The following is a 26,222-nucleotide window of genomic DNA, read 5'->3' on the forward strand; positions in this document are numbered from 1 at the left end:
GGCACTATACAATCTTTGTTGGAGGCTTAATGCACTTGTCTGCGCACTCGGATGTGGCCATCTTGACGATAGACCAGAAATCTAGACTCGTCACTGAAGATCACGTGATTCCAGTGTCCTGGCTGCCATTGACGGTGCTCTCTGGCCCACTGCACCCACTGCAATCGGCGCTGGCGGTGTTGTCTGGTCAGGTGTGGCTTTCTCAGGGGACGCCTGGCACGATAGCCTGCTTGAACCAGTCGTTGGTTGACTAGCCTTCTGGATACAGGCACATTTGTCAGTTGCTGCCACTCAGCCCTAAGCCGATTAGCTGACTTGGTACGGCCATTGCGGACTAACCGGTGCAGCTGGCGATCATCCCACCTTGTGGTTCTGCGGGGATGTCCTGGCCTCGGTATTGGAGTAGGGACACCCCTCTGAGCATTTCGTTTCAGGATCTTTGACACCTGACCTTGAGTGATGCCATACTGCCGAGCAATGGCGCGCTGTTTCATGCCGTAAATTCGTAAAGCCACCACTCCATGACAAACAGCATTGTCGATTTGACGGACCATCTCCAGAGGAAGCGGCAATAACTTTTGGAGACTTGCAGCAGTTGTTTTCCACTAATACAGAACGCAACAACCCTTGTATACCCGACTGTGAAGCCAATCATCAAATGCACCTGTCCGTACATTTTGCCACGCGACCTGTGATATAATCCTGTTGTTGACTTCTAGCTGCGACAGACAATCAGTGACATGGTTCTTTCAACAAAGACATCACCAAAGTGTAAAAGAAACTCACCAGATTGATATACTGAGTTAAGAAAGTAAACCCAAGTCAAGAAAAAAAATATTTCATATTAAATACCAAGTCTGTATATATATTTTTTTTTTTTTTTTTTTTTTTTTTTTAAAGGCTCTTCTGGCTAAACAGTTGCATAGGCTCCACCTATTAGGCATTAGCTTAGCAGAGCTACAGCTCCCTAATTCCTAATCGGATTGTATTGTAGCCAACACTGGGAAGATAATTTAATTCTCAATTTTATAGATCCACCCCAGCAAGGTAACATGTGTTTCAGACTTGTTCGCCCTTGCCTTACGAGGGAGGCCTTTTTATGCAAAAAGGTTTTAAAAAATGAAATCATTTCAACATGTTGGGATACTCACCTTGACACACCGGACAAAGTACACAGTCCAACAAGACTATCCCATGAGCATACACATGTACCCCAGCTCGAAGTCTGAAGTACATGGTCAATGAGACACACACATCGTAACCCTGAAATGCCAGAATGCATGGACATACAATTGGACCAATCCTCAATGACGTTTGGCATACTGATGCAACTCAATGTCAATAGCCCAGGAAAAAAATCACAAATCATCAGGAAATCTACATAAAATGAAAATACCCACGAATAAAAGTTAGCAGGTGCAGTATCGCTTTGGTTAAGGTGGGTCACGTGGTCCAATGCAATGGAGTTTACAATCGACCTGGTTGTGAGGTAACACTACTGATCACTCTTCTAATGGAGAGTCTAATGGAGATCTAATGGAGATCACTGGTCTAATGGAGATCAATGGTCTAATGGAGATCTTCTCATGGAGATCACTCTTCTTCTTCTAATCACTCTTCCGCCTTTTATTTTATAACCTTTGCCTTATTTACATTAAAAATTAATATAGCTGTAAACTTTTAAATAAAGAGGTCATTCTAATCACTTATTCTTGTTTTACTTCAGTTATTTAGCTGCTTACAGAATGCAAACACAATCCACTTCATCAAATATATAAGGATTATTTATATGTATTATGTCTGCAAGTGGGATGCACTAGAGTAGTTGCTTGCAGTGTGCAAGCATGCCCCACTCAAAACCCATTTGGAAAAAAAAATGACAAAACCGTGGGGAAATTTTCCATAAGATAAAATATCCATGAATATGAGTTAGCAGTTGAAGGCTGTCTCTTTCTATATATCTCTCTCATATACGGTCAGTACCTTCAGAAAGTATTCACACCCCATGTCTTTTTTCACATTTTGTTGTGTTCCAGCCTGAATTTAAAATGGATTAAATTGAATTTTTTTGTCACTGATCTACACATAATACCCATAATGTCAAAGTGGAATTTTTAAATAGAATTGTTTACAAAATAATTAAAAATTAAAAGCTGAAATGCTTGAGTCAATAGGTATTCAACCCCTTTGCTATGACACTCCAAATTGAGCTCAGCTGCATCCAATTTCCTTTGATCATCCCTGAGTTGTCTCTACAACTTTATTGGAATCTGCATCTGGCCAATTCAATTAATTGGACATGATTTAGAAAGAAACACACCTTTCTATATAAGGTCCCACAGTTGACAGTGCATGTCAGAGCAGAAACTCTACCATGAAGTCCAAGGAACTGTCCATAGAACTCCGTGATAGAATTGTGAGGAGATATAGATCTGAGGAAGGGTATAAGACAATTTCTAGAGTGCTGAAATTTCCCAAGAGCACAGTGAGCTACATCGTTAGGAAATGGAAAGAATACAGAACTACCCAGACTCTTCCTAGAGCTGGCCATTGACTAAATTGAGCAACCAGGCAAGAAGGACCTTGGTCAGGGAGGTGACCAAGAAACCAATGACCACTCCGACAAAACTACATAATTCATTGGCTGAGATGGGAAAACCTGCCAGAAGGACAACAGTCTCTGTAGCACTTCACAAATCTAGGCTTTATGGGAGAGTGGCCAGATGGAAGCCACCCCTGAGAAAAAGGCACATAACAGCACGCCTGGAGTTTGCAAAAAGGCACGTGAAAGACTGAGATCATGAGGCAAATATTCTGTGGTCTGATGAGACGATGAGACAAAAAAAAACAAAAAAACTCTTTGGCCTGAATGCAAAGTGTTATGTCTGGCCTGAATCCGAGCATTGCTCATCACCCATCTAACATCATGCCTACCATGAAGCATGGTGGTGGAAGAATCATGCTACGGGGATGCTCTTCAGCGGCAGGGACTGGGGAGACTTGTAAGGATAGAGGAAACAATTAATGGAGCCAAATTTGACAAATCATTGAGGCAAACCTGCTTCAGAGTGCAAAAGACCTTAGACTGCAGCAAAGATTTATCTATCTATAATTCCAGTAATCTCTGTGTGTTTGTTTGTTTGTCTGTGACCGCTGTTTCTCGACAACCACGGGTCCGATATACTTTAAACTTGCCAGGTATATTGCTGGGGACCCGAGGATGTGCCTTTTCAAGGTTTCATATTAATCGGACAATTACTTACCGAGCTATGTCCAAAAAACGATTCAACCAATCAGAGAGCAGCGAGCTATCGCGTGTGCCGAACGTGGCGAACACACTCTGCCTCGGATGGCACATTTGAGAGCGTATTCATTTATTTCACGTTTGCAAACTATGTTGGCGCTATGTTGGCGTTAAACTATGTTTTAAAACTAATAATAAAACTAATAAAAACTAATTTGCGATTCATCGTAACTGCGATATACGACCTTCCGGAGCTCCTGTGAGAGCGTGCGCCATTACGGATAGTACGGGTACGTGCATGCCATATGTTGGCGTTAAACTATGTTTTACAACTAATTAAACGGACAAATTTCATGTCATGTTTCATGTAAATAGAGGGGGGGGGGGGGGGATTGTCACTGTACTCGCAAGCCGTTCGCCGTTCGCTTTGGCGTTGCGAATGGACCAAAACATTTCATGGACCAAACCATTTCATGTAAAGCGTTCGCCGTTCGCTTTGGCGTTGCGAATGAACCAAAACATTTCATGGACCAAACCATTTCATGTAAATAGAGGGGGGGATATAATTTTAGATATAGATATAGTACGGGCATGCCCTAGTCTTGACAATGACCCCTAGCATACAGCCAAAGCAACACTGGAATGGCTTCAGAACAAGAACGTGAAAGTCCGTGAGTGGCCCAGCCAAAGCCCGGACTTGAATCCCATTGAGAATCTGCAGAAAGACTTGAAGATTGCTGTTCACCGATACTCCCTATCCAACTTGACAAGGCTTGAGCAAATCTCCAATGAAGAATGAGAGAAAGTCCCCAAATCCAGATGTGCAAAGCTGATACAGACATATCCAAGAAGACTCGATGCTGTAATCGCTGCCAAAGGTCCTTCTACAAAGTATTGACTCGGGGGGTTTAATACTTATGTAATTCGATATTTCTGTATTTTATTTTTAATTGTTTGGAAAGAATTTCTAAAAAAAATTTCCACTTTGATATTATGGCGTATTATGTGTAGATCAGTGACAAAAACAAAATCTCAACTGACTCTTGAATTGAAAATCTCAACTGACTCTTGAATTGAAAATCTCAACTGACTCTTGAATTGAAAATCTCAACTGACTCTTGAATTGAAAATCTCAACTGACTCTTGAATTGAAAATCTCAACTGACTCTTGAATTGAAAATCTCAACTGACTCTTGAATTGAAAATCTCAACTGACTCTTGAATTTAAAATCTCAACTGACTCTTGAATTGAAAATCTCAACTGACTCTTGAATTGAAAATCTCAACTGACTCTTGAATTGAAAATCTCAACTGACTCTTGAATTGAAAATCTCAACTGACTTGACTCTTGAAAAGAGAAAACTCTTGAAAAGAGTCGAGGGATGTGAATAATTTCTAGGCTTTATGGGTGGCAACATTCACTTTCTGTAGGCACTGTAATTTGTTGATGTATCTATTGTCTGCCAATGTCCTTGGAATTCATCAAAAAAAAGTGCATTGATGTCTTATAATGTCATTGGACTGTACTACATGTGATATATGTGCAAGCTCCACCCTGAGCCTGGATCACTGAAAAAACTGCCCCTCAAGTTTGCCTCACTTCAAATGCCAACTCACTATCTGACTCAACACCGTCAATAGTATTCTTGGTTATAGAATGTTCATTTAATGTAAACTCCCAAGATTATAATAAGCATTGTCTGAGCCCCGCAAAGCACAATTGCCAATTGTTTTATCCCAAAAACGGTCGTGATGCTGCTTCATGGCATATTGCCATTTGGAATATTTTGTACAGTGATAATGCGAAAGGTGATGCAATATTTTGTTATTTTTCATAATTATTTGTTTTTACATGTTCACGATGCGCTAGTGTGAATTTAAGAATATAAATGCCAAAATAAATTAATCTTAAAGGGCCACGTGCAAACTATGCACATAAAAGTGGCAAACAATTCTCCTTGCCCACCCCATCCGACCTTTGGGCTGTTTGTATATATTTGCACACAGGTACAACGGCACACATTCTTTCTGTCCATATCTCTACAGATAACTGTTACACTACACTTCCAAGTTCAGGTTGTGCTATAATAAATCGTGATATATTAACTATCTACATACGAGTACAGCACCATTCACAGCAGGCTCAATAAGCGTGCCCTTCAAAAAAAAAAACCACATGTGCTACTGTCACTATGGAGTCCTTGGTGCTCATTGAAATTGAGGCTAGTAGAGTTAAAAAGCCAAATTAAATCGATGAAGAAAGGCAGGACTAGTCAAAGTAAATCGAAGCAAGATGGCGTGGCTAAGTGTTTCCTTTCTATGGTTAAAAAACCTTTTCACCAGCATTACTCTTTCCTTGTGCATTAGGCAAAGTACGGGGTGTTCCTACTAAATTATCTTTCCTATTAGAAATGTAAATAAATACTAAAAACTAATAGACATGCAAGCATGCAGTTTGCACCATCTTTATAGCCCAAACTCAGTTTTTCTTGACATGTCACTAGACTTCCACATGTGCACCATTAGTGGCTCCAAGAAGGTCCTTCCTTCGATTTCAGTCTACGTTCGCCACAACATGTCCACAGTCGCACATCTTTCGGACATTTTCCGCAAGTTGCAACATTGTTTGGGGTTAATCGACGCACGAGACAGCTGAAACAAAGCAACGCAAACAATAATTATTCCAGTTAGGCTACAAGATGGTGCAAAATGCATGCCTATGTCTATTAGTAATTTATTTATTACTTATTTAGTTATTTAGTTTATTTAATTTTTTTTATTTAAATTATTTAATTATTTAATTGCTTAATTGCTTAATTATTTAATTATTTGTTACTTATTTATTTACTTATTTATTACTTATTTATTAAATTGCAAATTGTATGTCTATTAGTTGTTTAAAAATTTTTTTATTTGAAATAGGAAAGGTAATTTAGGAACATCCTGTATATACTTTGCACGATCGCAAAGTTAACAGTTAGCATCAACTTAACTTCTAAAGAGATGCTGCAAACTGCACTTCCTTAGCCATTATGGACACGACAAAGCCAGCTTCATACATAACAGTGTAGCAAATGAGGCAGAATATACAAAGCAGTCATTGAATACCAAGGACATCTCCACTTAGGCTCAACCGCAGACATGGTATATTTCATGTAAAGAGACTAATACAATACAACGTGCTTGCATTGACCAAACCTTGTGCTTTCAAATACAGCTTTGTCTTGAGATGGAAGATTAATAGAATCGTGATTTATTGTCCACACAATGCTGGATACTCAAAACCAGAGTCCCACAAATAAACACCATATGTGCGCACAATGACATATTGTTCTGTGTTCCATGCACGAAAAAAAACCTATGCAAATCAAACAATGGTTGCACTCATCAGAGGTGGTCTTGCTTGCTAACCTCCCCCCCCCCCCCCGGCCCCCTCCTCCACCTAATGCTTGCCCCCTTCATTTTTTTCCTCCCTTGTTCATTGATACGGTGACTGCTTGGTACACAATTGCAAATTATTTGGAAGATAGACGTTAATTTCTTTTGAAAACCTGAATATGGCGGTCTTTGTTAATACACCTACCTGTTAGCTGTTTCCCATTTTGAAGCACGTGTGTTCATCATTGTGAATATTTTCAAAAGATAATTTGATCTTTGTTAGAACTCATGCACTTCATAAGGTGAAATGGAAAAAAAGATCCGTTTCCACTAACTCGACCATACATATATTTATCGCTGACCCAGTTTGTTTCTTTCTCTTTTTTTTTGTCACGTGGACGGAGGTTATAGGTTTTCACACCTGTCTGTTTGTCTGTGAACAGGGTATCTCGAAAAGTTGTGGATGGATTCGGACAAAAATTAGTGGACAGCTCTGTGCGTGACAAGTACGAAATGATTCGATTTTAGTGAAGATCCAGATCCGGATATATATTTTTTATTTTTAAAGCAATTCTTCACCATTGAGAGATAGGGCCAAAAACGATACATAGCAAGATATCTCAAAAAGTTGTGGACGGATTTGGACGAAATTTGGTGGACTGGTTGGGTGTCTGCCAAGGACGATTCGATTCAATTTTGGTGAAGATCCAGATCCGGATATATATATATTTTTTTTAAACCAATTTTTCACCATTGAGAGATAGGGCCAAAAACGATACATAGCAAGATATCTCAAAAAGTTGTGGACGGATTTGGACGAAATTTGGTGGACTGGTTGGGTGTCTGCCAAGGACGATTCGATTCAATTTTGGTGAAGATCCAGATCCGGATATATATTTTTATTTTTAAAGCAATTCTTCACCATTGAGAGATAGGGCCAAAAACGATACATAGCAAGATATCTCAAAAAGTTGTGGACGGATTTGGACGAAATTTGGTGGACTGGTTGGGTGTCTGCCAAGGACGATTCGATTCAATTTTGGTGAAGATCCAGATCCGGATATATATATTTTATTTTTAAAGCAATTCTTCACCATTGAGAGATAGGGCCAAAAACGATACATAGCAAGATATCTCAAAAAGTTGTGGACGGATTTGGACGATATTTGGTGGACTGGTTGGGTGTCTGCCAAGGACGATTCGATTCAATTTTGGTGAAGATCCAGATCCGGATATATATTTTTATTTTTAAAGCAATTCTTCACCATTGAGAGATAGGGCCAAAAACGATACATAGCAAGATATCTCAAAAAGTTGTGGACGGATTTGGACGAAATTTGGTGGACTGGTTGGGTGTCTGCCAAGGACGATTCGATTCAATTTTGGTGAAGATCCAGATCCGGATATATTTTTTTTATTTTTAAAGCAATTCTTCACCATTGAGAGATAGGGCCAAAAACGATACATAGCAAGATATCTCAAAAAGTTGTGGACGGATTTGGACGAAATTTGGTGGACTGGTTGGGTGTCTGCCAAGGACGATTCGATTCAATTTTGGTGAAGATCCAGATCCGGATATATATTTTTATTTTTAAAGCAATTCTTCACCATTGAGAGATAGGGCCAAAAACGATACATAGCAGGATATCTCAAAAAGTTGTGGACGGATTTGGACGATATTTGGTGGACTGGTTGGGTGTCTGCCAAGGACGATTCGATTCAATTTTGGTGAAGATCCAGATCCGGATATATATTTTTATTTTTAAAGCAATTCTTCACCATTGAGAGATAGGGCCAAAAACGATACATAGCAAGATATCTCAAAAAGTTGTGGACGGATTTGGCCGAAATTTGGTGGACTGGTTGGGTGTCTGCCAAGGACGATTCGATTCAATTTTGGTGAAGATCCAGATCCGGATATATATTTTTATTTTTAAAGCAATTCTTCACCATTGAGAGATAGGGCCAAAAACGATACATAGCAGGATATCTCAAAAAGTTGTGGACGGAGTTGGACGAAACTTGGTGGATGAGTTGGTAAAGCGACAAGAACAAGCCGATAAGATTTTGTTTCAGGTCCGAATCCAGATCCAGCGTTTCAATGGATACAAAGCGTAAACCGTTCATGCTGGCGGAGGAATGCTCTTTACCGAGTTCTGCTCTCGTTTATTATTCATTTCCCGAATTCGGTGATTTCCGTACTCACTTCCACACGGTGTGGAAAACGTGTAATCAATGCCATGTGACGTTAATCTGTGCTATCTTTGTGGCATTAACAGCGAGATCGATCCAATGGCGATTTGGATCCAATACTTTCCTAGATATTCTTCTATCAAATTCCCTGTCAGATAACATTTATGACAAGCGTTCTGATCTAATAATTCAATGACTTGGAGAGCAGGTTGGCCAAGCCACGTGGTTTCAATTCAAATAGGCTGTGACATTTTTCTAAGTATTTATTGGGCTTTCAAAACTCTTTCAGTCATGTGTACTGATAACACCATGTTCTGCTTTTATTTCAGTCACGATATACGTGTGTGGCTGGCAGGATGCCCTCGAGGCACATTCGGATGCCCTCGAGGCACATTCGGATGCCCTCGAGGCACATTCGCCTCCAAGCTGTCGAGCCAGGGTTCGAATCCCGACCCAGCTATAAACTTCCGTCCTGGTGTTATCACAGGCAGGGCGATTCATCAATGTGTGTGCCGTCCCTCGGATGGACGTTAAAGATCCCACAGTGTCTTTTACTAAGAGGAGGTGAGCTATCTCCGGTAACATGGTTAATTCCAAATTCCTGCCCTAACTATGGCTGGGAAGGCAATGGCAAACCACCCAGTATTTCACGAAACTGCTTCGGCAACACCAACGCTCTGCAACAGAGTGTGCGACATCAGAATATACGTGCAAGTCCAAACTTCCTGCAGTTCAATGCATCACGTGTTCAGTTGAGCACCCATATAAAATGAACACATCGTGCACATCCGTTCAGTTTATGCTGCAGTTCAATACATTTATCAACAAGAAGGAGCAATGATATATTGCAGACCCTCGCCAAGGTGTGTTTTCAGTGGTTTTTAAGGCTTTTGTGTGAAAAACAAATATGGCAGCCGAACCGCGTGACCGATGACGTCATCATTTTATTTTTCTCCACCAATTTATCCCCAGATGATGCTCAAGAAATTTCATCTTGATCGGATGAACTTTTGTACTTGTCGAATTATGACGTCATAATGGAGGCCCCTATGACATCATCATGAACATATTTTATTCCCCATGGAGAGTTCTTTACAATGAGCCATGTCTCAATTTTTTATATTCAGCGCTTTCGGAGATATAGAGGTGCAAATTTTTTCGGTTTTTCCAAGATGGTGCCCAATGTTCAGTTGTAAAGGTTGTGGACCACGTGACCTATGACGTCATAATTATCATTAAAAAAATTATACAGGTGGAGTTGCACCGATGGTGGAAATTTCCTGTCAATCTGACCAACGGTTGCCGACAAAATCATATTTAATCTGTGCGGACAAACAAACAAACAAACAAACGGACCCAAATGCAACACCATTTCCTCCTGCGAGGGTAAATATATTGAACACATATAAGAATAATAAAAATTCCCGACCTACCTAAATACCAATTCCTTCCTCAAGTATCTGGAAACAGGTTACCAGAAACTAATATTTTTACCTGCGATATGTCAGGTTTACAAGAGCTTCACGTTGTTGTTGTTGTTGTTGTTTGGTGTTGTTCATGTTGTTGTTGTTTGGTGTTGTTCATGTTGTTGTTGTTGTTTCTAGACCACACCCACAGATGTCACTTGACTCCACCCACAATAGCGCTGAGGCGAATGATATGGCCACCATCTTGGTTTTCTGGTGGGCCTAACACATTAAGCCTGTAGACCTCTGCTCATTATACACTGACCGGGTTTGTTGTGTCAGATTTCCATTGGCTTTTTCTGTGTCGAGTTACCGACGATGAGGGACCCCGAAAAATATAATTTCATATGTCAAATAATATTAACGTTTAATCAAGCCCGTCAAAACACACGGTACGTCAGAACGCAGGGTAGAGTAATCAAGCGTTATGTTACGTTACATAATAATGCGTTATGTTACATTACGTTATCAAGCTTTACGTTACACAAATTACTATTAAAAAAAAATGTTACATAATTTTTGGACAGCCTCCAATTGGGGTTAAGCAATGACTAGTCAGGTTCACTATGTTTTTTCGTTCAAAATCATGGTAGATTAGCAAACCTATACATTTTTGGAAACGTTATTACATGGAAAATCTGAAAATCAATGTTTACATTTGCCAATTCCGACCAATTCGATTCGACCAATTCGACCAATTCGACCAATCGACCAATTCCATTCGACCATTCGACCAATCGTTTCGATCGACCATTCGACCAATTCGATCGATTCGATTCGATTCGATTCATCGAATTCGATTCGATCGACCATTCGACCAATTCGATTTGCCAATCAATTTGACCGACCTTTGCTTGTGTGGAACGGACTGTGAAAACGATGCGGACTATATTGTCGGATACGACACACAGGACAGTGATGACGAACTCTAAATGGCATATTCTGTAATCGTGTATGTTTGATGCCATTGACTGCCTGTGTATATTTTGTCATTGACTGCCTGTGTAGATGTGAAGTTATACTGACTGCATGTGTATATATGATTTTGCTGACTGCCTGTGTATGTTTGGTGATATGAATTATTGTGACACATTTTGATGTTATTAACTGCCTGTACAAAATGATAACATGTATTTGATTATGCAACTTATCGCGAATATAAAGACAGCATTTTGCAATTCAAAACCTTTGATTCGTGTCTTACCATTCCCCATAGCACTAATTTGATACTTTCATTGGATTCCTTGTCCCTGAAAATATAGGTTTAGTATATATTTTTAAGTTTTTAGGGTAATTAGAGGCAGAAATAGAACAAAATATGTATTTTACAGTGGACATTTTGAAAATCCAAAATGGCCGCCATACAGGTATCTCTCCAAATGTAAACATTGATTTTTAGTTTCCTTATGCTATAACCTTTCCAAAAATGTATAGGTTTGCTAATCTACCATGATTTTGAACGAAATATAATTTATTGACATAGTGAACCTGACTAGACCGTGGGACGAATCAGCTCGTTCTGATATAACAGTGGGAAGGGCGACATGGATTGAGAGGTGTCGAGTTAATTTTTAATAGCACATTAAATGTGTTTCCCAATCGAGCTGCTCATCTTTTAAGAGCGCTTTAAATGGCCGTTTCCCAATCGGCCTGTTACCTGAGATTTCGTCACAGGTCGTGGTCATTCTTATTCTTCAGATTTCCAGATCTTCTTTTCAGAATTTCCAGATTAAGAAACACTTAATGTCGTCTCTGCCATGACATACCTTGGTTTTGCTGAAACAGCCTGTTTTGTGTTTTATTGTGACTAGCAACGGTACCCGCCCTATGGGCGGGGCTTCAATTGGAAAGCCCAAATGAAAAGGTAAAATATCAGAAATTGAAGGCTTTTTTTATTTTAAACAATTCATATTGTTATGTCAGTGGGGTAAAGGAATATCTAGAGCCAGGTAGATCTGTATAGGTAAGTATTCGACTGTCGCGATAGGGAATCTACCTGTAATAAGTTATATGTTAGTCCGGTTTGTCGGGATAAGCTGTATTGATGTCCCTGCTACGAGGGAGCAGGGCGTGCTAAATAGTGCAGGGATTATGGGTAAAGATGCCTTTGTTCGTTGTCCCCTCTGTCGTCAAACCTTTGTCCCTTATGGCAACGCACACCTGTAAACACTTTGATAGGCCCTTTAGCGCACTCAGTAATAATTAAATCCCCTTCCCTTACAACGACTTTGGAAGAAGCCAGATAGGGGCACCGCCGGGTGGCCGCCATCAGCTACACCACCAGCTAGGCCTAGCAACATCGCATGACCACGCCACAGGGAACGTGTGATTGGAGGGAAGGCGCTGGAAGGTTCGGTGGAAGGCACTGGTTGGTGGCGCGCCAAGGCTGACGTCACCGCGCAGGTTATAAAAGGGCGCTGCAGGACATTTTTCATCAGCTCCAGCTCTAGCTCCAGCTCTGTCTCTGTCTCTGTCTCTTGCACGTCCCTCTTTGGTCTGTTGGTGCTGCATGATATCTCTCTGTGCTTGAAGCTCTTGCGCTTCTTCTTGGTCTTGAGAGGTCCTGGTGGTCGTTGGTTCACCATCTGCGTGGTGCAGGAGCGAGGCCCGGTGCTGTGAACGGGCGGGACCTCGAGTGTGAATGGCGAGGGGATTGGAGCGAGGGCATTGGCTCGGGCCTAGCAAAGCGTGCGAGGCGGACGGAGGGTTTCTCCGCACCGGAGTTTGGAGCCGTGTTGGACGATACACGGACAAGACGACGGACAGTTAAGACGCACCACATTTCATACACGCCAACGCTTTATTTTCCTTCATTCATCCCCGTGTCCTGTTGTTGAGTCTGGTGTGTGGGATCCCAATATAGGATTTAGTTTATTGGATTTATCGTCGCGTTTCCCTGTCTCGATCCTTATTGCAAATAAACCCTTGTATTATTTTCCATTCCCTGCAAATCTTGTGTCCGTTTGAGTTTGTTCCCCTTCCACAGTTACGCGCTCCCGCTTCTTCCTCTTTTTTTTTTTTTTTTTTTTTTTTTGTATACTGAATCGAGGCTCGTGAAAGAGCTAACATTTACTTCACAAACAAATCAACCAGACAAACAAAACACACAAAAAGAGGGAGCGGAAAACAAGATGGGGAGAGAAGGGGAAGCACACAAACACAACATTTGAGAGCAGGGAAACGTGTGGAAGGGAGAGGGCTTGGGGGGAGGAGGCGTGGGAAGGGGGGGGGGGTGGAGGGAGAAGTATAAAACACAAGGACACCAAGGACTTCCAGGACAGAAGTTGGTATTTCAAAAAAGTGGAATTGGGGTGAAATTAGCGGGGGTAGAAAAGATCAAGGTTTTGGATGGGGGAAGATAAGAGATGGTGGTGAACAGCAGTTTTAAAGACCTGGAGGGTGGAGTGGGATTGAAGAGAGTGAGGGAGTTTGTTCCAGAGGCGGGAGAAAAGAGGAATGAAGGAGTGAAGGTGAGCAGAGAGTCTTGATTTTGGCAGTTTGACCATAAGAGGGTTGCAGGCAGATCTTGTGCGACCTGTAGGAATATTTGCGGGACAGAGCCCAGAGAGAGCTGGGGGGGGGGGGGGCAAGGCCAGAGAGGAGTCGGTAGAAGATGGAAAGACCACCAACCTGCCTGCGGTGAGTGAGTGAGAGGCCCTTGGAGTTAGCTTCATCGCGGGAGATTCCAATGATTCTGAATGCTTTGGTTTCAACAGCGTGAAGACGAGCTACGTGTGAGGCAGGAGCACCAGCCCAGAGGGGAGAGCAGTATTCCATTGAGCTGCGGATGAAAGCCTTGTATGTGGTGAGGAGCTCAGGTGTGCCAAGGAAGGACTTTGCACGACGGAGGATGCCCAGTCGGTGACTGGCTTTGGAGGCCAGATTTGAAATGTGGTTTTCCCAGGAAAGATCATGGCAGATAGTGAGACCCAAAAGCTTGAGTGACAGAACTTCTTGGAGAGGATTATTCAGAAAGTGGATGGGAGGGTTGTCCAGTCGGTCTTTTCGGAGAGACATCGTAAGAGTGTGAGATTTGTCAGGATTGAAAGACATGTTCCACTTGTTTGCCCAGTCTGTGATTTTGTCCAGGTCTGCAGAGAGTGAGGAGGCAGCAGACTGCCGATCTGAGGGATGAAGAATGGAGCGACAGAGAGTAGAGTCATCAGCAAAGAGATACAGAGGATTTTCAAGAGAGTCAGAGAGATCATTGATGAAGACCAGAAAAAGCACAGGGCCCAGAACACTGCCTTGTGGAACTCCAGCCTGAACAGGAAGAGGAGATGAGAGAAACCCATTCAGGGCCACACGTTGACTACGACTAGAGAGGAAGTCCGCCAGCCATGCGTGGAGATTTCCATTGATACCAAAAGAGGAGAGTTTGGTGAGCAGAGCGGGGTGCCAGATCCGCGTTTTCTCTTCCCGCGTTTGATAGCACAATCCGTATTGATCGTCGCCTCCGTTAAAGCCGTTCTGGTCTTCCGTGGTCCCTGGTATTAACCGGAGGGATTCGGACGACAATATAAACATCCGTTGAATCATATCACATGCAAATCATCAAAATCTAAACAGTACATGGCACCCATTTTGAAAAAAGATTGAATTCTGCAAAATGGAAGTGGCCGTTACACCTCTTTCTCAGTCGCACGTTTATGTGTGAAGAGTGCGTGCCGAATCTGTAACACGGAAGCGGCCGCTGCACCTGTTTCTCAGTCGCTTTACACACGCTGCCGTGTTACTTCGGAGCCGCATGTTTATATAGGAAGACTTCGTCAGGAGTCGATCTACTCTCTCCTGGTACGTAGAATTTCAACAAAAGCAACATCACTGTTCATATCGGTAAATATTATTCCATCGTGTTTGGAAAAACTGGAAAATTAGAAAACTTGGAAAAATTGGAAGAACAATATGGCCTATTTTACTCCAGGGGGTCATAGGATTACCCACCCAAAATATCGTTGCGATCGGTTCAGCCGTTTTTGCGGTACCTTCGAATGGACGGACGGACATTTGGTGAATTATAGTAAGATAGTGAAGAAACCGTCTCTACGGATAGGATAATTCTTCACCCATATTTACCATCATCATCATCATCATCATCATCATCAGCCATGCTCTAAAGCCTAAACAGTGCGTTGGTGCTGCCAGAGCAGTTTCTTGCCTGGGGCTAACAATCTCGGATGGGTCTCCACTCCGATGCAGGATACTATAGACTCCCAGAAGTACAGATGGGATAATTCCTCCATAATTACGGACCAATAGAAGCAACAGTGAGATTCGCAGTGGATCTTTAGAAATAAATTGCAGTTTCTCAGACTAGAGGTTGAGGATCAGGCTTCAGGATTAGGGCAGCAAGGGGTGGTTAAAGGAAGGAAAGCAAAGGTGTTTTATATGAAAGCCCGGAGCTTGAATGGGAAGATGGAAGAGCTGGAACCTCGGGTGGATATGGTGAGAGGTACGACCTAGTTGTTGTAAATGAGAAATGGTTTAGTAAGTGTTCCAAGTGGAGGATGGAAATACAAGGCTACAGGATTTATACTGTAGGTGTGAAGGAAAGAGAAAAATGGGAGGAGGTGTGGAAATCTGGGTAAAAGACAGTATTGTATGGAGATAAAGGCATGGCATTGTGGAGGGAAATAATGGAGACTATTCTGTGCGGGTAGAGATTAGAGATTGCAAGCAATTCAATGTGGGATGCCTTTGCAGAGCTCCTGATGTGAGGAAAGAGCAGGAAAGATGGATATGTCAAAAGTTCAAAAAGAAACATGATAAGGGAAGCATTCAGGCCTGTCGCCAGGATTTTCAAAAGGGGAGGTGGGGTGCAAATGAAAAAGTGTAAACTGTTGACTATCCCTGTCCCAGGTGCTAAAAGCAAGACAGGCTAAGGGGGGCACCCCTCCTCCCGTACCCCCCTACCGGATTTGTTTTTCATTATAGACTTCATTTTTCGCAGATTTAATCCTTTCGGTGGCTTGTTTGCGTTCAATTACATCAGAAAAGTCGATTTTATCCTTTTTTTTTTTTAGATTGTTTTTTAGGAAGAGGAATTCTAGTTGGAATTTTTTGTCACCGGAAAAAGGGGGATGCGTTTGCACCCATCAATCTCTCCCCCTTATCCAGGCGATGGGCATGTTTATTGATTATGGGGGGGTTTTACTTGCCAGGGATAGATTGGGTCCAGTTACAGGGAAAATGCAGAGCGGATGAGGATTTTCCATCTCTTGGCCAGGATTGCTTTTTGACCTAGTTTGTAGATAAGCCCACGAAGGTCCAGTGTTAAACCTCTTTTTAAGTAATTATCCCAATATGGTGGAGGAGGTGGGAGAACATCTGGGGTCTATAGCGATCATAATGTAGTAAGTGCATCCTTCGGCTCTAACTTCCAAATACTGTTGAGATTTGGATTTCGGGATAGTGGAGTAAAGTTATTGAATTTTAGTAGTGCAAACATTGAGGGTGTGTGAAGTGATGTTGGAGTTTTTGGTTGGGTAAAGATCATGAGTGGGCGGTCTGCATTGGAGAAATCGTCAACCTTCGAGGAGCAAAAGTGTACGGTGCAGACGATGTTTATTCCAGTGAGATGTAAGGGTAGAGGCAGAAAGAGACCAGGGTGGTGGAGCACTGTGTACACTGTGTAATTAAGGATGAGCAGAAGGCATTCATCAGGTACAAAACAATATGACTAAATCTGACCCACGTCAGTGGAGGAGGAAACAGAGGCAAGTTCAGAAAATAACTCGACAGGCCTAATGGAAATGTCAAAAGGATATAGCCAAAAATATTAAACATAACAGTAAGCCATTTAAGTGTAAGGAGTAAAGAAAGGGTTAAGAGGAGTGTGGACCCATTGAGAGATACTAAAGGAGAATTGGGGGTTGATGAGGGTGAGATGGCAGACTTATTGAATTGAGATTTTTTATTTATGTAAAATTGTGAACTTATTGAATTATTTTTTTTGCTTCTACATTTACATGGGAACAGTGATGGGAACTTCCAATAGCAGAGAGTCTGTATCTTAGTGGTGGGCAAGGGCTTTCAGAAGAAACCCAAGATGGAGTAGAGGAAGTGAAAAAACAGCGAGAAAAATCTATGGTTAATAAAGCTTCAAGGCCACATAATATGCATCCATTAGTAGTGAGGAGGTGGTAGGGCGGACAAACATGGTGTTAGTGGATATCTTTAACAGCTCACTCGAGTCAAGACAGACACGAGATACGAGACAAGACGAGACAGAGGTTGGAGAGAAATAATCTGGAGAAGAATTGGGGAAAAGTAGGCCTCCTGTTAATTGGACCTTAGTTGTGGGGAAGGTGCTGGAGATGTTAATTGAGAACATATATGGAACCATTTGAATAATTTTAAATAAATTAATGATAGTCAGCATGGATTCACCGAATGAGGTAATCTTTTAACAAATTTATTGCAGTTTTATGAAACAGTTTCGGATTGGGAGATTAAGGGAAGCGCAGTGTATGTAGTGTATGTAGACATTCAGTAAGCATTTGATAAAGTACCACACAAGAGGTTGTTAGGGAGTGCGGAGTGCTTGGTCAGGTAGCTAACTGTATTGGGAAACTGGCTTAGTGATAGTAAGTGAAGAGTGCCTGTGAGTGGGAGGATGTCTAGCTGGGAGGATGCTAATAGTGGGGTACCTCAGCATTGGTACTGGGATCATTATCTTACTCACATACATATCCGTGCATTCATCTGTCTCCCATTTATGGTGGTCGCTTCCCACGCTGCGTTTGAAAAGCTACTGATTGGTTATTTTGAATTACCATTTCACTTGTCTTGATGCAATATAGTCACTAGTCAGTCACTTTATTGTCCCTTCTATAAATCTTTAAAATTAACATCTGGATTAAAGTAGATGTAATATGGATCTTTATGGAGTAACACACAATTTAAAATAGCTGCATGTTGCCATCTTTTTAGACAAATCCAAACTCCGCTGACCGATGTTGCAGCACCATTTTGTGGTGGGTGGTATCAGAGTGAAACCATGAGTGCAACACAGTTAACGTTTTTGGCCTCTGCCTCTGGTCCGAATGGCCTCTGCCAGCGCCAAAGTGCCATGTGTGTTAATTCCCCCAGAAGTACAGATGAGTTAATATCCCAGGAAATTATGGACAATATATTTCCCCCTAGAAAATCATGGATGGGAAAATTCCCCCAGAATTGGTTTATTTCGTATGACTTGTAATACCCTGTCCCACCGGGTGCTATACCATACATATTTACAAAGAGAGAATTGTGGTGTAGCCCCTCCATGAACCGCTGTGACTATGAAAATGTTACCCCCTAAGATCTTCTCGAGCAAACGCCAAGTACACCTATCAGTTTTCAACTTGTTCCGTCCGTCCAGCGGTTCAGGAATAACTAGAAGTGAAACAATCACACAAACAGACAGTTCTCAAATTATAGTATACATTTTTTTTACAATGTCTAAGGTTCATGGAAGAGCTGTTACACCAGGCAGACAAATACATCAGACAGCAGTGGACATCAGACAAACATAGTGATGACCTTGTGGAAAGTGACATAATTTCCCCTAGCAATATTTTACATAACTTTTGTCTTAAGTCTGGTATAAATAAAGAGAATTCCCTGCCACCGTCCAAGCCTGGTGTTGGCTTAGCGGTTCGGGTGCTGGCTTGGGATCCTAGGATCCTGGGTTTGAATCCCGGTTGATCGCTGAATTAACGCCAGTGGGGTTTGATTTAGCCTGTCATCCTTCCGAGGTTGGAAAATTGAGCACCAGTTCACTGGTAATTCCCTGTGTGTCGCAAGAGGCAGGAAGGGCATCTGGCTGTAAAACATTGCTTCAAAAAGGGGACCATGGTGCCCGAAAAAGGTCCAAGCCCTGCTCTGTGGGGAAAAATGGCCTCTGAAGGTGGTTCAGTTTTCCTGCCACCCTCCCCTTCCTTTGTTTAGATACCAACTCCACATGTTTTTGTCCATGCTCCTATCCTCTATGTGCTGAAAGATGAAGCATCACATGCCATGTTTGAAGTCTTTGGTATGACTCGGCCAGACCCTCATGGTACATTTGTCTTACCTGTGCGGCACAATTTTAGGCATTATCATGGAGTACAGGTGCACTCTCAAGGAATTATATCTCATATCTGGAGTTACTTATTAAACATGATCTCTCTTTTTTATATCACTGCATTCCTTACCACACCTTAGTACCTTGGACATCTTCCCGACACTGCTTTCCCTAGCCAATGTGAGCCTCCCACCCAACCGACAATACGATGGGATGGATGTGCACAGCATCTTGCAGACTGGTTCCTCTGCTGGGCACAAGGTCAGTTGTTTCCATGATGATAATAATAATAATAATAATAATAATAATGATGTCGTTTTCCGCAACAATCTATATATAAATTCAATCATAGCATCAAAGACAAAAAAAAATAATTACCGTAGTAAGAAATAATAACGGATTTTTTTTTCAGGTGCTATTTCACCCAAATAGTGGTGCAGGTGGCAACATTGGGGCTGTAGAAACAATACGACTGGGCCAGTACAAAGCCTACTACCGAACAGGTAACTCTCAAACAGATTGTGTGACAACTACATTTAAATTAACAAGAATGTCGGAACTCTTTTTAATGAATGGGTTAATTGAGTGAGAGTCGTTCTTCCACCTGAGCAGATTGGATGGGTTGATCGGGTGACGTGGGTATCTTTTTTTGGGTTCAGGTCCTAATCCAGATCAATAACAGGAATGAGGGTGGTGCCAAGATGTTCGTAGTTCTTGATTTCAAGAAGATGCTCACATTTGTTGATCTCAAACGTGAACTCAGTACAAAACAAGAATGGCTCCCGGTAGAGGGAATACCTCTGTCAGGTTCAGTTTACGTTTAGATCTGGATCCAAACCTGACCCAAAATCTGATTGGCTTGTTGTTGTCGCCAAACCAACACATCCACCTCGTTTTGTCAAAATCCGTCCACAACTTTTTGAAATATCGCGTTATATTTCGTTTTTGTCCCCATCACTCGATGGTGAAGAATCAATGAAAGAATTTTAAAAAATTCTCGTATCCAAATCCGGAACCAGACCTTCACCAAAAACAAATCAATTCGTTCTTATGACACACCCAAGCTCTCCACCAAGTTTCTTGCTAATCCGTCCACAACCTTTTGAGATATCCTGCTCACAAACAGACATATGAGTGAAAACATAACCTCCGTCTATCTTCGGTGGCGGATGTAATAAATCGCCCAAAGTTCACCATTCCGCAGATTAATTATTGTCTTTATTATTTCCTTATCAATATCGATCGCCCTGCCTTCAGGCAGCATTTTGTGTCCATCCAAAGTTTTCATGAGAACATCGTGGTGACCTTCCATATTCCCAAAATAACGTTCTTTTGTTCTTTTTGTGACAGCTGGAGCTACAGCCTGCGATGGCAGTGAAGGTGTTGAGAAGCAACATTCTGAACCTCTGCTGTTCGCTCTGAACCGAGACGTGAGCGAGGCTTTTCCTTTGCCACAGGGCAGTGAGGAATACTGCGCCATGTCGAAACGGGTTCATGCTGCACTGCGAACTTTACACCAAGATGTAGAGAGAGACAACACAACTCGTGGTGACTACGCGCACGCAGCACGTGCAAAACCATGTTGTAACGTTCACTTGCCGTGCTGTCGATGTCACAAATACGAGGCTTAAATCACCATGAGATTATTCGTGAACAACCTCAGGTAATATTGCATTTTTATTCCACGAGCAGGGATGGCAGGATGGCCTAAAGGAATGCACAGTCACCTCGAATCTGTCTAGCCTGGGTTCAAATCCCCACCCAGCCGGAAACGATCATCCTGGTGTTTCACAGCTAGAGTGATTCATGAATGGGCGAGCCAACCTTCGGATGGTCGTCAATAAATGATTACAGGCTATACATTAATCAATGATTATAGGCTATATATTAATCAATGACTATAGGCTATACATTAATCAATGACTATAGGCTATACATTAATCAATGATTATAGGCTATATATTAATCAATGATTATAGGCTATATATTAATCAATGATTGTAGGCTATACATTAATCAATGACTATAGGCTATACATTAATCAATGATTATAGGCTATATATTAATCAATGATTATAGGCTATATATTAATCAATGACTATAGGCTATACATTAATCAATGACTAAAGGCTATATATTAATCAATGATTATAGGCTATATATTAATCAATGACTATAGGCTATACATTAATCAATGACTATAGGCTATACATTAATCAATGATTATAGGCTATATATTAATCAATGACTATAGGCTATACATTAATCAATGATTATAGGCTATACATTAATCAATGACTAAAGGCTATATATTAATCAATGATTATAGGCTATATATTAATCAATGATTATAGGCTATATATTAATCAATGACTATAGGCTATACATTAATCAATGATTATAGGCTATACATTAATCAATGATTATAGGCTATATATTAATCAATGACTAAAGGCTATATATTAATCAATGACTAAAGGCCATATATTAATCAATGATTATAGGCTATATATTAATCAATGACTATAGGCTATACATTAATCAATACATTAATCAATGATTATAGGCTATATATTAATCAATGACTAAAGGCTATATATTAATCAATGACTAAAGGCTATATATTAATCAATGATTATAGGCTATATATTAATCAATGACTATAGGCTATACATTAATCAATGATTATAGGCTATACATTAATCAATGATTATAGGCTATATATTAATCAATGACTAAAGGCTATATATTAATCAATGACTAAAGGCTATATATTAATCAATGATTATAGGCTATATATTAATCAATGACTACAGGCTATACATTAATCAATGATTATAGGCTATATATTAATCAATGATTATAGGCTATATATTAATCAATGACTAAAGGCTATATATTAATCAATGACTATAGGCTATACATTAATCAATGATTATAGGCTATATATTAATCAATGATTATAGGCTATACATTAATCAATGACTATAGGCTATACATTAATCAATGATTATAGGCTATATATTAATCAATGATTATAGGCTATACATTAATCAATGACTAAAGGCTATATATTAATCAATGATTGTAGGCTATATATTAATCAATGACTATAGGCTATATATTAATTAATGACTATAGGCTATACATTAATCAATGATTATAGGCTATACATTAATCAATGATTATAGGCTATACATTAATCAATGACTAAAGGCTATATATTAATCAATGATTGTAGGCTATACATTAATCAATGATTATAGGCTATACATTAATCAATGACTAAAGGCTATATATTAATCAATGATTGTAGGCTATACATTAATCAATGATTATAGGCTATATATTAATCAATGATTATAGGCTATACATTAATCAATGACTGTAGGCTATACATTAATCAATGACTATAGGCTATATATGAATCAATGATTATAGGCTATACATTAATCAATGATTATAGGCTATACATTAATCAATGACTATAGGCTGTATATTAATCAATGACTGTAGTCTATACCTTAATCAATGACTGTAGTCTATACATTAATCAATGACTATAGGCTATACATTAATCAATGACTAAAGGCTATATATTAATCAATGATTGTAGGCTATATATTAATCAATGACTATAGACTATATATTAATCAATGATTATAGGCTATATATTAATCAATGATTATAGGCTATATATTAATCAATGATTGTAGTCTATACATTAATCAATGACTATAGGCTATACATTAATCAATGACTAAAGGCTATATATTAATCAATGATTGTAGTCTATACATTAATCAATGACTATAGGCTATACATTAATCAATGATTATAGGCTGTACATTAATCAATGACTATAGGCTATACATTAATCAATGACTAAAGGCTATATATTAATCAATGATTATAGGCTATACATTAATCAATGACTATAGGCTATACATTAATCAATGACTAAAGGCTATATATTAATCAATGATTATAGGCTATACATTAATCAATGACTATAGGCTATACATTAATCAATGATTATAGGCTGTACATTAATCAATGGTTATAGGCTATGCATTAATCAATGGTTATAGGCTATACATTAATTAATGGTTTTCGGCTATACATTTATCAACGACTTTCGGCAATACATTAATCAATGGTTATAGGCTATACACTTATTAACGGCTTTAGGCTATAGAAGAAGACGAAGAGGAAGCAGAAGAAGAAGAGAGTGAACCTCGTTGATGTTCTGGTTGCCGGCGATAGCTCGCCTACGTTGGATCTCCAACGTCCACCAAGCCATGCTGGTAGACTGGACATGCCCGGTTAACGCCGATCCGAAGGTTATAAGCTATACATGAATCAATGGTTATAGACTATACATTAATCAATATTTATAGGCTAAACATTAATCAATGGTTATAGGTATACATTAATCAATGCTAATAGGCTATACATTAATCAATGGTTATAGGCTATACATTAATCAATGACTATAGGATATACATTAATCAATGACTGTAGGCTATACATTAATCAATGACTGTAGGCTATACATTAATCAATGATTATAGGCTATACATTAATCATTGCACACACATCGATGAATCACCCTGCCTGTGATACACCTGGACGGTTGTTTATAGCTGGCTCAGGATTTCGAACCCGAGCTAGGCAGATTAGAGGCCAGTGTGCATGAGCTTTAGCTATTGCAAAAAAAATTGTGATAATTATAAGATTAAACTGTGGCTGGGCCGCTCGGAACATTTTGGTGTCATTGTGATGCAAACAGTGCATTCAACAACCAAGACTATCACGATCAGTGAGTGATACGACAAGGCTACATCAGGTTTTTGTAAATGAAGGGATACTTGTCCAACAATAAAGAAGGTTGGTTCATCGTGTTAGGGTTAGGCTCAGGGTTAGGGTTAGGATTGTCGTGCATGGTTAGGGTTGTCCTCCACTCAGTGGTGCAGCTGGGGATAGGATTAGGGTTGTGGTGCATCATGACTCAATGGTGCAGCTGAATTGTTAGTGTGAGAGTTTGGGTTAGGGTAGAGTCCCTGTATAAAGAGAGTTGCGCCATGCGCTGACCCGAGATTACTGGTCACGTGATTTCGTGGCGCCATTTTGTGTCTAACTTCACCGTGCGTGAACGTCAGCTTGGTACGGGAATGTTGGTTATTGCCAAACAAAATGACTGGTTGTTCTGCTTTTGGTTGTTCAAACCAATCTGGGAAATATAAGATGTATAGATTTCCAAGTGATAAAGTCAGAAGACAAATTTGGGAAGCGAAAGTCAGACGAAAGAGCTGGAAAGCGATCGACTCCTCGAGACTCTGCCAGGTAGGCCCACGCCGCTTGATGATCGATGTTCAAAAGCAATTCTATCTGCTCGGTTTTTTTTTGGTTGTCTGTCCGTTGAAAACCCTTTTAAAGGGAAGTGATTTGTGTTTGTTTATAATCTTCAAGGAGCTGACCAAAAATGCATTTCCGTGGGAAGAACCCTGCTCAATTTTTTTCGGGTAGTCCTAGCGGACCGCATATTGTCATTGATTGATGAAATGTCCCGGTACAGTGACATTGCCTGGTCTGCGGTTGGGTAGTCTGCGGGCAATGTCACTGTACTTTTTCAGAGGGAATTAATTTTGATTTTATAGGGGTGGGAAACCCATGGTCCGTTTTGTTTTCAGTTGTCTGTCCGTCCATTCAAAACTTATTCCGAGGCAAGTTATTTTTTTGGTTTAAAATCTTTAGCCTAATCGGCAATCATAAAAGCAATTTTAGGGGGGGACCTGCTCAATTTTTTTGCGGGTTGTGCAGCCATCCATACGTCCAAAATTTGACGAGTTATTGTTTGCTTTGTACTCTGTTACTTGAAGAAGTGGTTTGTCTTACTTATAATGTTAGCTCTTATATGCAGTGTTGGCTTGTAATATGCATTGCCATACCACTTTTAATATCACCACACAGCTCTTTTTCACGGCAATAGCTGAGTTTTTGACAAAACAAATATCACCTGTATGTAATAATAAGACTAAATATGTGTAGTAAAAATTTTTTTAGCAGGTTTAGAATATATCACCCCATATCGCGAATGTACATGTATATCTAATCCGACACACTTAGACACAAAATGGCGTCCAAATTTGAGTTGACACAACTCTTTATATACAGGGACTCTAGGTTAGGGTTGTGGTGCATCATGACTCAATGGTGCAGCTGAATTGTTCGTGTGAGAGTTTGGGTTAGGGTTGTGGTGCATCATGACTCAATGGTGCAGCTGAATTGTTAGTGTGAGAGTTAGGATTAGGGTTGTGGTGCATCACGACTCAAGGGTGCAGATGAATTGTTAGTGTGAGAGTTTGGGTTAGCGTTGTGGTGCATCATGACTCAATGGTGCAGCTGAATTGTCGGTGTGAGAGTTTGGGTTAGGGTTAGGGTTGTGGTGCATCATGACTCAATGGTGCAGCTGAATTGTTAGGGTGGGAGTTTGGGTTAGGGTTGTGGTGCATCATGACTCAGTGGTGCAGCTGAATTGTTAATGTGAGAGTTTGGGTTAGGTTGTGGTGCATCATGACTCAATGGTGCAGCTGAATTGTCAGTGTGAGAGTTTGGGTTAGGGTTTGGGTTGTGGTGCATCATGACTCAATGGTGCAGCTGAATTGTTAGTGTGAGAGTTTGGGTTTGGGTTGTGGTGCATCATGACTCAGTGGTGCAGCTGAATTGTTAGGGTGAGAGTTTGGTTTAGGATTAGGGTTGTGGTGCATCATGACTCAATGGTGCAGCTGAATTGTTAGTGTGAGAGTTTGGGTTTGGGTTGTGGTGCATCATGACTCAGTGGTGCAGCTGAATTGTTCGGGTGATGAGAGTTTGGTTTAGGATTAGGGTTGTG

At 40.5% G+C, this 26,222-nt stretch overlaps 1 protein-coding gene across 4 annotated transcripts in view; it reads left to right on the forward strand.

The window, feature by feature from the left end:
* Positions 1-24,089, forward strand: part of ARSG (arylsulfatase G) — a 134,623-nt gene extending 110,534 nt beyond the window's left edge. For 2 of the 4 annotated variants that reach the window (XM_068117620.2, XM_068117628.2), the window contains exons 10-12: positions 19,468-19,588; positions 19,740-19,830; positions 20,678-24,089. In XM_068117620.2, coding sequence (XP_067973721.1) covers positions 19,468-19,588; positions 19,740-19,830; positions 20,678-20,958 — 493 coding nt within the window. In that variant the 3' untranslated portion in view covers positions 20,959-24,089. The remainder of the gene's footprint in view (positions 1-19,467; positions 19,589-19,739; positions 19,831-20,677) is intronic. The other 2 variants (XR_013623190.1, XR_013623185.1) reach the window with 2 other exon arrangements.
* Positions 24,090-26,222: the final 2,133 nt, after the last annotated feature.

Source organism: Myxine glutinosa, chromosome 1, assembly GCF_964187855.1.
Source record: "Myxine glutinosa chromosome 1, kmMyxGlut1.1, whole genome shotgun sequence".
NCBI classification, from domain to species: Eukaryota; Metazoa; Chordata; class Myxini; order Myxiniformes; family Myxinidae; genus Myxine; species Myxine glutinosa.